Below are 13,651 nucleotides of genomic sequence, written 5' to 3' on the forward strand. Positions count from 1 at the left end.
CATGACGCAATCAAACGATGACGTGAAAAGGCCCATAGGAGGAAAACATATTATTAAGGGCAGCCAAAGCACATCAACAGTCACATGTGGGCTTTTCTCATCTATGTTGTTAACCCCCCATCTGCAAATGTGGATCAGGCCCTGCTCATGGTTACCCGTGGCCATGCTCTTGGTGACTCATGACTTTTCAAGAAGTACCGATTTACTCCTGGAATACGTGCAGGCCGTCCCAGGCCTTTTTTCTGTTCAAAGGTTAAATATTGATTTCATGCGCATAATGGATAATTCACTCTCGTTCTGTTTCTACAGGATGCAGCCGTACCAGTTAATGTTAAATAATATACCAGTTAATGTGCTGTCGATAAGAGGTCACTGAAATGACTGAAAAGAGGTCACTGAAATGTTCCATACGCATACCACGAAGGGATGCCGGTAGTGTAGTGGTTAACGCGTCTGCATTAACCTCTGCGCGTGTGGGAAACCAGAGGTACGGGGTTTGATTCCCCGCGGTGCCCTCCCTTCTTGTCAGGGTGAGAGGCAGGCGACGCCATATAGCCTCAGCCTCAGCAGCTGAGTGCGTCGTTAAGCCCCAATGACGCACGACGTATACCACAAACATCTGGCGGCGCATGAAAACAATGGGCCAGAAGTTAAAGCTCCAAAATCGCTGCGGATGCCGGTGCGGTGTGTTTTGGAACATGACATTCTTGGCAGCTGAGTGTTGTGCCATGTGGATTGCATCTGTGCGCCGTCTTACTGTTTGTAGGCCGCCATTCGTGTCACTTGGTAAGTGCCGAAGAGAGACACTGGAGGAGGGATATTTGATGAAAGCAAATGTTGTTTAATGTGCGGTGTTCAGAATAATATGACAAGGGTCATATAAAGTACTGTGCGTCTGAAAATTTTATATGTTTAACAAATGAATATCAATTTAGCCATCACACAAATGATGTGGAAGCTGTTCTTCCAGGAGGTCAGTTCACAAAAATGTATTCCACCTCTTGTGTGGAAATGACAAAATTGCTTACTTTGACCTCACAATAGGGCGTGGGAAATCGCTCTCGACCCTTCACTTTCCACCGCCTAAGGCAAGTAGGGCAAGGCAAGACACTTCCGCCAAAGATTAGAGGCTAAAGGTGTTTCAGTCCAGGATGGTTTACAAAAAGCGGCAAGCGAGCAATGCAATCCGCAATCTAATCTTTCCTTGCAACATCGGTTGCAAAGACTCATGCTCGCAAGAATGCCGTCCGCATTATTAGTTCCGCAATTTAATCGTCTCCGCATCCGACAAAACCGAGCTGGTGCCTGTGGTGCATGTCGAGACATCAACATATCACCTGCAAGGACGGCGCGCGGTGACTACCTGCCATGACTACTATGTGCGCGGTGACTACTTCATCACAGCGCGGTGACTACCTGCCATGACTACTACATACGCGGTGACTACTTCATCACAGCGCGGAGACTACCTGCCAGAAGCGCATCAATCCTCGGCTGGTACCAGCCGCTGACTTCCCAGGCATTGATCGCGTTCACAACCATCCACAAAGACCTCTGTCGCATTCTATTGGCCTGCATTTTCACCCATGTGCGCTGCTCCAACAGGGAATTTAAACGCTTCTGCTTCTGAGCGTATATAAACGACCCGGCCCTGCTGCTGTAATCGTAGCTGATTGGCGCGACCCGTCGACTCTCTAGCAGATTGGGCCGATTGAGCGCTGTTTGCCGATGATGGGACCAGCCCAGCTCCTGTGTCTGCGGTCCCGGTATGCCTCGTGGGGATGATCAAATCAGTCGCAATCACCGGGACTCAGACGGCTTGTAATTCATGATCAGCATTGACCAGCGACGATAGCCGTTGAGCTCCATACCCGGAGCTCGATCGTCCGGAACTGAGCACGTGCCTTTGCATGACACCATTACTGGTGTCCAGTGAAGTTCGGCGCCGGTGATCCGTGGCTGACATCTCAATGGAGCATCGGCTGGCGTGGATGGCGTAGTTGTAGATGATCAGCTGAAGTGGCTGGCCTCTGCAGAGGATAAGCTGGATCTCCTGACGTCTGAGTGGCCTCTGCAGAGATAAGGTGGATCGTCTGACGCGTTTGTATAGAATCAGTTCAAGGACAGAGTTCAGTACACCGACCAGGGAATGTGCATAGGTACAGGAGTCAGCTGGAGGCGTTCGAAGGGAATCCATAGGAGTCGTCGGTGTGTCGGAAGAGCAACAGTCGGAGAGGTAGACGTGTCTATGGAGGACCAGTCGGGAGTGGCCGACGTGTCTGTAGAGCATCAGTTGGAGTGGCCGACGTGTCTGTATAGCATCGGCCTGAGTGACCGACGCGTCTCTAGAACACCAGCTGGAGTGGCTCACGTGTCTGTAGAGCACCAGCTGGAGTGACCGACGTACCCCCAGCGGATGAGGCGGGACCTGAGCGCCTGGCTGTGAAGTCGCACCGCCCCCTGAGCGGGCGACGAGGTCGGGACGTCTGCGCCGCCCGCCGCCGTCGCCGCCGCCGCCGCATCGCGTCGATCAGAGAGACGGGAGGGCGGCGGCGGCGGCGGCGGCGGCGGTGGTCAGTGCGGTCGGAGGAGCTCCGTGCCGGAGGAGCTCGGGCGGGGCGACCCGACAGGTGGCAGCAGCGGGGCGGTACGGGGGCTGGGGCGCGCTGGGGGCGGTGGCGACGCTGTGAACGGTGACTGCTGGCTGCGGACGCGGAGATACCTGTGGATTGTGTGGGGAGAGTGGTGACCACTGCCGACTGGGCGGCTTCGGAACGCAGTCGGTTCGGGGATATCAAAGGGCGTCAAGGTACATTGGGGACCTTTTTCAGTTACCTCAGCCTGTTTTTGGGTAGAAATGAGTGATCAAGGGCGCTTTTATGAAAACGTTGGTGAGTATTGGACTAACAGTCAGCAAAAGCGGATAATTAGATCCGTACTATATCATGCATCAGAAAATTTAAGATGTTTTATCTACATTCCACGGTTGGATTTTATTGTAGTCTTTTCGCAGGTCTGATCACCTTTTCTGCTGAATAACATGTCGTGTTACCTTGTGAAATGCATCCAGTGCGGGATGCATTAACACCGAATTCGATCGCGATAGACCATCCTTAGCTTACGCAATTTTACAAGACACCAATTCGACACAAGTGTTCATAACATGCATTAGCATGCATCAACACACATTCAGTCAAAATGCAGTACCAGTGGTATACGCCGGTTCTTTCCGTTTTTCCGCGCACAGAAACTCGATGTTTTTTGGGGCAGGGACAGTGCAATATGGTTTTAAGTTTATTGTTTGACCTGAGCTCATGCATAAACTGGACCGAAGGAAATGACCAATCGGAGTGAGCTCAACCCTCAGGATACTTGTTCCGAAGAGTTTGTACATCGCCTAGAAACCTGCTGCACAATTATCGTTCCGTAGCGTGCACCGAGTTCGTCACGGAGGCAATCATGGCCTGTCGGGGCCGGGGTGCCAACAAGAGGGAAGAGTACAGCAGCGGCGATCAGAAAAGGGTTTCTGATGTGGTTTCACTACGTAGGTATAGTGGGAGGCGATGAGGCTGCGGCCGACGAACGCTGCAATGCTGATCGTTTGACATGAAGATGCTGTGACATTTCGTGAGCTGGGAGAGATTGAAGGCATGCATGCATGCAGAAAACTTAGCAGAGGATGAATCCACCATAAAGCATTTAAGGAGACATTAATGTTGCAGACCATGCTGAAAGCTGCATGGCGGGATGTAATGCCGCCAATACTTCCGTGATGACGCATCATAAGACATAGGTGTCGGCTTGGATATCGTGATGTTGCCGCTACCCCGGACCGCTTGAGAGGAGCCGGAGGCCATCCAGCACGGTAAAGATAGCCGTGTTCGTACCTCGCCTGCCCGGAAAAGCCCTGTCGGATGAGCCTGCGCTGTCCCGCGGCCGGCGGTCGCTGCGACTGTAGGCGGCTGAAGGCCCGCCTGGACGACGCCAGAGACAGACCTGCCCCGCCGGGCCCGCACGTGCCGGCTGAAGCCCGCTCGCGCCCAGGCCTGCGCCGGCACACTGGCCCACGTTCGGAGCCCCACCCTGACCGGCGTGGTCCACATCTGCACCCGCGCTTTGGCGCTGGTCCACGCCCTGGCGCCCACCAGCATCCGCACATGCCACAGCTACGCCTGAACCTACAGCCCTGCCTAAATTGGCGTCTTGACCCACACCAACGGCTTGGCTCACACTCACATCGTGAACGATGCGCGGCTCCCGACCCACTGCGTCCGGATCCATTCTTCCCTGACCCGCTCTGCCCTGACCCTTTCCTCTCGGACACACTCCAGACTGACCCACTCCGCCGTGACCCTCGCTACCCTGACTCCCTCCGTCCCCGGCGTTCGCGGGAGGACCTGAGCCTGCCCTGCGCGGGGTCGGAGCGCGAGTTGTGGGGGCGCACCGTCCGACCCATCGGGGCTACGATGCCCCGCGGCGTAACGACCGTCGCGCTGCAACTCCGCCGTCGGCCGATGGCGGCGCCACCGTCGACGGCAACCGGCGGCGAGCTCAGTGCGGGCTGCGGGCGGCGCGGTGGCGGGTGGGATTCCTGCGGCGGTGGACGGGGACGCGGCTACGGCTTCAGCACGGCCATGATTCTGCCGGAGCGCGGCGAGGACGACTCGAGCGGCGTGAGCTCGGCGTCGAGCGCGTGCGCGAGCGACACCGGCCGGCGCGCGCTGCCGGACGGCCATGCCACGCCGCCCAGTCCGAGCCCGGAACAGGCCGGCTTCAGCGTGTTCGGCGACAAGCTCGACCTCTTCATGGAGATCCTGCAGACGCGCGAGCGCATCCAGCAGGTGAGTGCGCTGCGGACCGTCGCCAGCCGGCCGCGGTCGCCTCCGCTTTTTGCCGGCGACACGGGGGCGCCACGGCGGCGCGCGACCGTAAGAACTGGCTGGCCGGTTAAGCAGGCGGGTTTTTGTGTGCGGAGCCGGCGCCGACGCGGTGGGTGTCGCCCGGTGCCGGTGCGGTGAACGGGCCGGGTCCGCCCCTGTGCGGGGGCGCGGTGCCCGGTCTGTCAGCGGTGCCCGGTGTCGGGTGTCGCCCCGGCCGGTCACCGGACGCCACCGGCGATTTGCACCCCATGTCGGCTCTAATTGTGGCCCGCCGTGCATTTTGTAAAGGTCGGAGGGCTGTACATGGGTGAAAGTTCGGCCGAGTTACGACCTGTGAGGCACGTGCTCAGTACCGTAGAATGGCTAGATCAGGTGTCTGGATATGGGGCACCTTCCGGTAGAGTCCGTTTGATTTACTGTCTGTAGATTTGTTGCAACTTAATTCCCTGAATCGCAGCTATGAACAACACATCCCCTTGCGAACACCGTATTCCGTTTCTTCCGCCGTGTTTAAATAAGTGATAAGATATGAAGCGTCTCACGAACCTCAAACCAGGAGCACATTCGCGCCAAGTTCTAAGGCACGGTGCGCCCCAATCCAGCACAAACGAGCCAGCCTAGCGAGCGGGTCTTGATCGGCATCGCTAACAAGAGGCTGGCGGTATTCGGCACACCAGCGATGCGAAGTGAACTGGCCGATCCGCGTCACGCGCCCCAATCGGGCCCGAGTCCGAGGTCTTTGTGTGTTCAGACGAGCCGGCCAATCCACATTCCAACTGCAGTGTCTCTACAATGAGCCTGTCCCGCTCCTGTGAACACGTTTCCGGCTCTTTGAGTCCGTGGTGGCTGGCCTGGCGTCGGGCCTCGGCGTCCAGGATGGCACTGACGTGGTCAGGCAGATGGGGCGGCGAGAGCCGGCAGCCGGTTCGGGGTTGTCGCCGTAAGCTGTGGGAGCTGCCGGCGGCTCGATCTGACGCTTGACGGACCCGAGCTGCTGTAGCCCCGATCCGACATATGACAGACTCGAGCTGCTGTTGGCCCGGTCTGACGCTTGACGGACCCGAGCTGCCGTAGCCCCGATCTGACATACGGCAGACTCGAGCCGCTGTTGGCCCGATTTGACATATGACAGACTCGAACTGCTGTTGCCCCGATCTGACATATGACAGACTCGAGCTGCTGTTGGCCTGATTTGACATATGACAGACTCGAGCTGCTACTGGCCCGGTCTGACGCTTGACGGACCCGAGCTGCTGTAGCCCCGATCTGACATATGACAGACCCGATCTGCTGTTGGTCCGATGTGACGCATGACAGACCCGAGCTGCTGTTGGTCCGATCTGACGCATGACAGATCCGAGCTGCTGTTGCCCCGATCTGACGTATCCGCGCTGCTGTTGGCCGTGCCGGAGTCGACACGGGGTGTCCTACACAATTAATCCCATGAGTGAGTCGGCACTAAGGCAACACGCAAGCATATGTCTCACAACGACATCATGCTCCCGACTGAACATTCGACGCCGACATTAGACTGAGTATCAGACATTTTTAATCTGCAGCGCCTGTTGAGACTTCACATTAGGCTGGCCTTTTAAGCAAAGCGTCCAAACTAGCCACTCAATCAAAAAATACGTCTCGTTCATATCAGCGTTGTGCTGTTCAACACTCTTGGAACCGATGGAGATTACATCGCTTTTGAATGGTATTATGAAGGGGATCGGTCCGATGAGTGACGCAGCTGCGGCGGGGCACGAGACCGTTAATTGGTCGGCACGCTCTGTAGCCTGTCTTAGAACGAGTGGGGGATCTCTTGGTCGACGGGCGTCATGTTAATCTCATGAGTCTTAACTTTAAACTCGTTTAGCACAGTCCCGTGCTTCATGGACACAGACTAGATTTGGTGATGGCTGATAGTCCTGTGTTAACACGCTGATCGGCGCTGTAGCTAGGCTGGTACAGCTCCGTATCATAGTCACCTCTGACGTGCTGAGCCGCGACTTTACTTAGCGAGAACAGTCCCAGCTTAGCGAACTCAGCCCTGACCCAGTGGGCGTGGCTCTGACTTGGCAGGCATGGTTATGACCAAGCTCTGCCCTGCTTGATGGGTGCTGACGTGACTTGGCGGGCACATCCAGGGCCTGGTGACCACCGCGATGACTTGGTTACCACGGCTCTGGGTTGGTGAGCATATTTTTGGTCGGTGAGCACAGCCCTGACTTGGCGAGCACAGCTCTCACCCCTGACCACAGCTCGGACATTGTCATCACCACTCTATCTCCGTGAACTTATGCCTGACTTACGAACGCCACCTCGACGTTGTGAGCACATCCCTGGCTTTTCAGGAGCTTAACTGCATGTGAGTTACTAAGTGAGCTATACCCACCAGCCCTGACTCTGTAAGCACAGCACTGACTTGCCGAGCGGAGGAGGTGTTGGCCGCCGTTCCGTGCCTGCGAGGAAGCACGTGCCGCCGGCAGGCCGACACGCATTCCTCCCGGCGTCGCTGCAGCGCGCCACTCCAGCTATGCTAATGAGGCTGGGCATTGTTCAGCGGCTGGCCACGGGCTAACGGCGGCCGATGGCGAGCCCACGCCGACTGACAGGCAACACAGCGGAGCGGGAGCACAGGGAGAGCACAGGGAGAGCACAAGAGCACGGGAGGAGGCCAGTGGAGGGAGCACAGAGCGGGACGAGTGCAGGGAGGAGCAGAGGGGAAGAAGCAGAGATGAAGAAGCTCAGGTTAGAGAGCAATAGACAGGAAGCAGACGGGAGAAGCATAGAGCAGAGAGCACAGGACATGGAGCGCGGGACATGGAGCGCAGGACATGAAGCACAGGACAGGACTGGACAGCTCAGAGCGGGGCGTAATGAAAGCATGACACAACCTCACTCACGCTAAGGCGAGATCCGTTTGACAGCAGACCAGACTGTCTGGACTTGACGAGCCGTCAAGGCTGTCGGAAGAGGCGCAGCCGTTGGAACCCACACAAAGCGGGACCATCAGGACAACTGGACAGGACAGGACAACTGTCCGACAGGACAGGACAACCGCCCCGACCGTCACAGCAGGACCGGCCGGGTAACGCTGTCAGCACTGGTCTTATCTGCAGCACTGCTGACTGGCCAGTCAAGTCTGGCAACACTGCTGACCGGTCGGTCACGTCTGGCAACACTGCTGATTGGCTGATCACGTCTGGTAGCACTGCTGGCCGGCCAGTCACGGCTGGCAGCACTGTTGACCGGTCGGTCACGTCTGGCAGCGCTACTGACCGGCTGGTCACGTCTGGCAACACTGCTGACTGGCTGGTCACGTCTGGCAACACCGCTGATCGGCTGGTCACGTCTGGCAGCACTGCTGACTGGCTGGTCGCGTCTGGCAGCGCTGCTAACCGGCCGGTCACGTCTGGCAGCACTGCTGACCGGCCGGTGAAGACTGGCAGCACTGCTGACAGGCCGGTTGCATCTGGTAGCACTGTTGACCGGCTGGTCACGTCTGGCAGCGCTGACGACTGCCCTGTCGCAGTCGATCTGGCAGACATGTAGGCGCGCTCCGCTGCTCACACGGGCTGAATCCCGATCGTCTGCCCATCAGGCCGCCGCTGCGGGCCGGCCTGGTCAACCTTGTCGGTGACTCTCCCTCCCCTCCGCCCCCTCCCCCTCAGCCTCCCACCCTCGCCGCCCTGCACGCCGGCTCGTCACGGGAGGCTGAGCGGCGGGGAGCGGCGGCCCACGTGTGAAGCAGACGCCTCCCCTCCCTCTTCCGTCGAAGCCGGCGAGCCGGCGCCGAACCTGGAGACCTGAGACTGAGCGGCACACGTAGCTTACAGGAAGCTCACACGCCCTATCTGTCGACGGGCGATGTAAAGCATTGTTTAAAAACTGGCGCCAACCCCGATGCAGGGGTGCTGGCATGCGAGCCTGGCGGCTCTCGGCTGTCATCGGCACTGGTGGCGGCGCGCAACGTGCCCGGTGAATGCCAGCAGTTCGCGGTACCAGCCAAGTGCCGTCATCGTACCGCGTACTGCTCGAGTACCCCTCCGGTACTGACTCGGCACCGGTCGCCAGCACCCAGGGAGCAAGAATCTTGAACCTGACCGCCACGTGTGAGACCTCGCTGTCAGCCGTTGTGAATTAACCGATTTGGTCAGTGGCAGGGATTAGGTGTACATAAAAGCCCGGACAGACTGAGAGGTCCCGCTGTCTATGAAGATGTATTGCTGTGTATCCCTATGACCGCCAATTAGTGATTTAATTACCCGTGTTAGTGCCGTAGCCTTCATCATTTCCGATCATTTGGTAATCATAGTTATTTCATTACCTGTGTTAGTGCCGTAACCTATGTCATTAATGTTCATCTATTAATCCCGTGTTTTGTTCTGGAGAAGGAGGAACAATCCATACAGACGGACCCGGTAATCGAAGTAAAACCAGTGGTTAAAACGATTGCTGGTGGTAGTAAGGCCAGCCCAAGTTGATGGCAGGTTCGATTCGGCCACCTGGTACTGGGAACCCTCCACACCAACCACAGCTGGTAATGGACGAGTGAATGGCCGGTCCTAGGTCCGTTCCGGCCGAATCTCACCGTCGGGCCCGCCTCCGTGGCAAACCCGTGCTAATGACATCAGGTCGTGACCCGGGCTGAGCACGCCGGTATGAGAGTGTTCTTGTGTGAATGTTTTACAGGACCCGACCGGACCAAGTCTCCGCTGATAATCTACGAGCGCTGTCATGACCTGATTTGCTTTGAAGATCTGCTGATGCTGCACCGGCCTGAACAGATCTTTGTTGATGATCTGTCAGTCGCTAAATTCATCTGTTTGCATAGTCTTTGGACGCGAGTCTTGCCTGTTTTCGTTGGGCACTGGCCTTGACCCAACTTGGCCATGCCGTGGGCCTGAAGGCACCGGCGTAGCCCAACCCGGCAGATTCGTAACGCCGCGGTGGCCGGTGTGCAGCGGCGCGTCGCCCTTCTCCTGTGGCGCCGCACCACATTATGAGTCACCGCACCGGATTCGCCCGCTGCAAACCGCGCCACCGCCGCCGCCAGCCGGTGCCGCCGCCGCGCTGGTCCGATGGATTACACGCGGTCCGAGCTGAGCCAGACTAAACTGCTCGGGTTCGGGGCACGGCAGGCGCGGGACTCGGCGGCCGTGTCGAGGCGAGCTCCCCCCCCCCTCCCCCACCCCCCGTCCCGCCGAGGCGGGGCGGTGCCCCCGCTGACCCGCGTTGGCGGGGTCACACGTGCCGGCCGTGCACAGGCCGACCTAGTGGCCGGGTTGTGGCCGGCTTTCGCGCTGCTGTGAGTTCATCCGATAACGGGCGTCGTCAAACGGGTCCCCGACGTCGCGTGTCGTTAGCGCCTGTAGTGTGCTGTCGCTGTGGAACGCGCGCTGTTCTAGCGCGCCAGGTAGTTAGGCCTGCGGAGTGGAGCACGCAACATTAAAAGGAAACGCGGTGAAGTCCCCTGAAAACTACAAATCACGGCCATGATGGTGGTCCCTGGTCATCATCGAGTGATCTTCAATCCCAGAAGTGCACTACTCCTCAGTTGAGCCTCAGATCTTTGGTGCATACATATGTGATCTTTAATAAGATCTTTGCTACATGGATCTTTGGTCTTTGATCAGATATTTGGTTTTTAATCAGAGATTTGGTCTTTAATCAGATATTTGGTCTTTGATCTGATGTTTGGGCTTTAATCAGAAATTTAGTGTTTAATTAGATCTTTGGTCTTTTATGAGATATTTGGTCTTCTATGAGATATTTGGTCTGTAATGCGATCTTTGGTGCACAGGTCATATCTCCTTTAGTGCACAGGTCTTTGGTGCACCTGTTCACAGAACTGCGCCTTGAGAACGCCGCTTGCGCCGGACCGGGCCCGATGCGCCACCTGATTCACGGACCGCCTGTCGCCTGCAGCGTCCTGCTTCGTCGCGCAGCACCATTCTCACCCTCCCGTGGGCCGGAACAGCGACGGCAGCTGCACTCCGCTGACGGGCTAATGGTCCTGTGTTTCTGAGCGCACGCAGGGCGCCAGCTGGGCCTCCGAATGATCGAACTCTGGCACCGTGCTCTCGCTAACTGCATCAGTGACCTGCTGGTTTTTGCACATCCTCAGTCATTTTTGGCATTTGGCAGACTTGGCTTCCCGTTCTGAACGGTTCGTACCCGTTTAATTCTCCTATCTGATTGTGCCTTTCAGGTATGTGTTCATTCATTTCGATTCCGGGTGTTAGTGCTGACCTCAAACCCTCCACATCTGTTCTATTTCATGTTGCCGGATGCCTCGTAACACGACGTGGTTTTGTGCGCACGTCCATCCTTCACAAATACCTCCCGCTGCCTGTTCCGATTCTTTGTGCGCTCTGATTCAGATGCCTGGCTGTCGCGTTACATCCCCACCCGTCCCAACGCAAACAACTCCGCGCGCGTCGTATTTGGCTTCCTCTGCTCGGTCTCTGATCCAGTGATCCTCAATTGGACCTCTGACGCCTGCCCAAGCCAAGGCTGTCTGTCCCGGTAGACGATTACGAACGACATAATCGGCGAGCGATGTAATGTGGATCTCATGGCGATGGTTTTGACGCTCTAGGCTCTGTGTCGCTGGGTAATCCGGCATCCTATAATTTGTGTGCGCGTGGGGTGGTTCGTGTCCAGTTCCTCACAAGCAGACATCCACCTGTTCCCTCAGCGCTCCCCCACGGCCTCATCCCCGCCCGGTCCCCGGCCGCGCCGCCCCGCCCCGCCACGGAAGCGGGGGGCGCCCGAGCGCACGGAAGCGGGACAATTGTGGGCAGCCAGCCGGGCGGAAGGTCAGATCAGCTCGACTTTCCAGCGTCGCCCGGCCCAAACCGGTTCTCGGCACCCTGATACTCGAGGAACGTGACCTGCCGGCCCACAAAGGCGGCTGCAAAGGTGTCCGCAGGTGGAGGCGTGTTTGTTGCTCATTGTCGCTCCGGTCAGTATGCCAGACGGGGCTGGGCGGCGGCGCCGGCGCAGGGGTGCGCAACGCAGCGTCACTCCAGCAGGTCTGCGCAACCGCGCCTCGTTATCGCGATAAGTTTCAAGCCACGGGACCGCTAGTCTGCGCGGACCTCGTTGCTTCAGCGCCAGGGATCACATGCTTGTTAGCCCATGTCAATATGGCCGTGGTATTGACAACACGCACGCTGATAGCGCCAGTCGAGCGGCGCGCTGGACCGCTGACTGGACCACTGGTCCCGCTGACAGATGACGTCATTGCCATCGGCTCGTAGATAGATGAGGACCACCGGTCGGCTGGGGCGACCCGTGTTCAGATTTAGGGTCAGGCTGTCCGTACAGCGTCCTTGCGTGGCGGGACCGTGGATTGAGGCCACGAAGCGGCGAATACCAGCATGCTGAGGAAGGGAAAGGCATGTCGTACACGACTGGCGGCTCGACACAGCCCATTCAGCGTGCTGCAAAAATAGGCGGCCCTGTTCGCCTGCAGCGCTTCAATGTCGCACACGAGGTGAGAAGTCGTAATCATCCGAATGTTTCACCTCAAAGCAAGTTGATACGTGAAATAATGGAATCGTTTATGCGTGGAGCCGCGTGGAAATTGTTAGTTTTTCCTTAGGCGTTATTGTTAGTTTTCCCTTGGGCCTTAGGCGTTCGTATATAATAGGTCACCAAAAGGAGACGTCTAACAAAACTGTCTTAGGAAAAAATGCAAGCTGCTATCGGTTTGGTGATGCTGAACATAAGCACATTTTGTGGAATTTAATAGTTTCCTTTGTATCGTCAATGTGGATCATGATCACTCGCTGTGTGTAGCGGTGACATATGTATTTTATAGCGTAGGTAAATGTAAAAATATCATCACTCGAACTAATTTACCACAAGCCATGCAACTAACAGTCCTTTGTCTTTTGAGATCACGCGGTGATTTGAACGAAGGGACTAAATATGTAAGAATCGACGATCCAGCCCTGGAGAGATGGAAAGAAATGAGGGGGGGGGGCGTCGACTGCGTGATCATTCCGCTAAAAGTTTGGCAGCCGGCAGGGTATAAGGAAAAAGGAACGAGAGAGAAAGAGAGAGAGGGAGGGAGAGAGAGAGAGAGGAAGAGAAAGGGGAGAGAGAGAGAGAGAGGGGAGAGAGAGGGTGGGAGGGAAAGAGAGGGGTAGAGAGAGAGAGAGGGGTAGAGAGAGAGGGGGGGAGGGAGAGAGAGGGGATGTAGAGAGGAGAAAGAGGCGCGCCATATCTAGGACTTAAGACCCTATACGGCCGACCACGCGCGCTCGTGGCCTGTCACACGTCGTTACAGGCCGTTTTGTACGTCGGCCTGCCATTGAGCGCCGCTCCTAATATGTGGCGCCGCTCTGGGTGCCGTCCCCCCCCCCCCCCGACACCTCCCCGTTGCAGCCGCGGCACGTCACCTCCTGTATCCACATCAGGACCTCGGGAAGGGGGAGGGGAAGCGGATCACGGTGTCACGGCGGCGTGCTCAGACGGATGATGAAACGGATGGCGTGTTCGCGGGCCGTGTGGGTAGTCATCGCAAGCCGCGGATCTCACCGACCAACGGTGGTGTTGCTGACCCTGGGAATTCACGGGTGAAATGCTGACCGTCCATGGATTGTAGGCGAACATAACTTGTCGGTTTTGATCTTCGGTATGGTGAACACCGCCAGCCGTCATCATCGGCTCGCTGTTCATGCGTCCGCCGGTTCACCGGTTCATCGGCTCACGTGTTCATCGGCTCACCGGTTCACCGGCTCACCGGTTCACTGGTGCACTGGCTCATG

The 13,651-nt window shown here is 57.3% G+C and overlaps 1 protein-coding gene across 1 annotated transcript in view; it reads left to right on the top strand.

Annotated features, from left to right (window-relative positions):
* Nucleotides 1-4,608: 4,608 nt before the first annotated feature.
* LOC119096172 (dystrophin) overlaps nt 4,609-13,651 on the top strand; it is a 39,180-nt gene continuing 30,137 nt past the window's right edge. Inside the window, exon 1 of the mRNA XM_037218974.1 lies at nt 4,609-4,841. Within this exon, the coding sequence (XP_037074869.1) occupies nt 4,635-4,841 (207 nt within the window). The 5' untranslated portion in view covers nt 4,609-4,634. The remainder of the gene's footprint in view (nt 4,842-13,651) is intronic.

Source organism: Pollicipes pollicipes, unplaced genomic scaffold, assembly GCF_011947565.3.
Source record: "Pollicipes pollicipes isolate AB1234 unplaced genomic scaffold, Ppol_2.1 Scaffold_4255;HRSCAF=5007_pilon_pilon_pilon, whole genome shotgun sequence".
Lineage (NCBI taxonomy): Eukaryota > Metazoa > Arthropoda > Thecostraca > Pollicipedomorpha > Pollicipedidae > Pollicipes > Pollicipes pollicipes.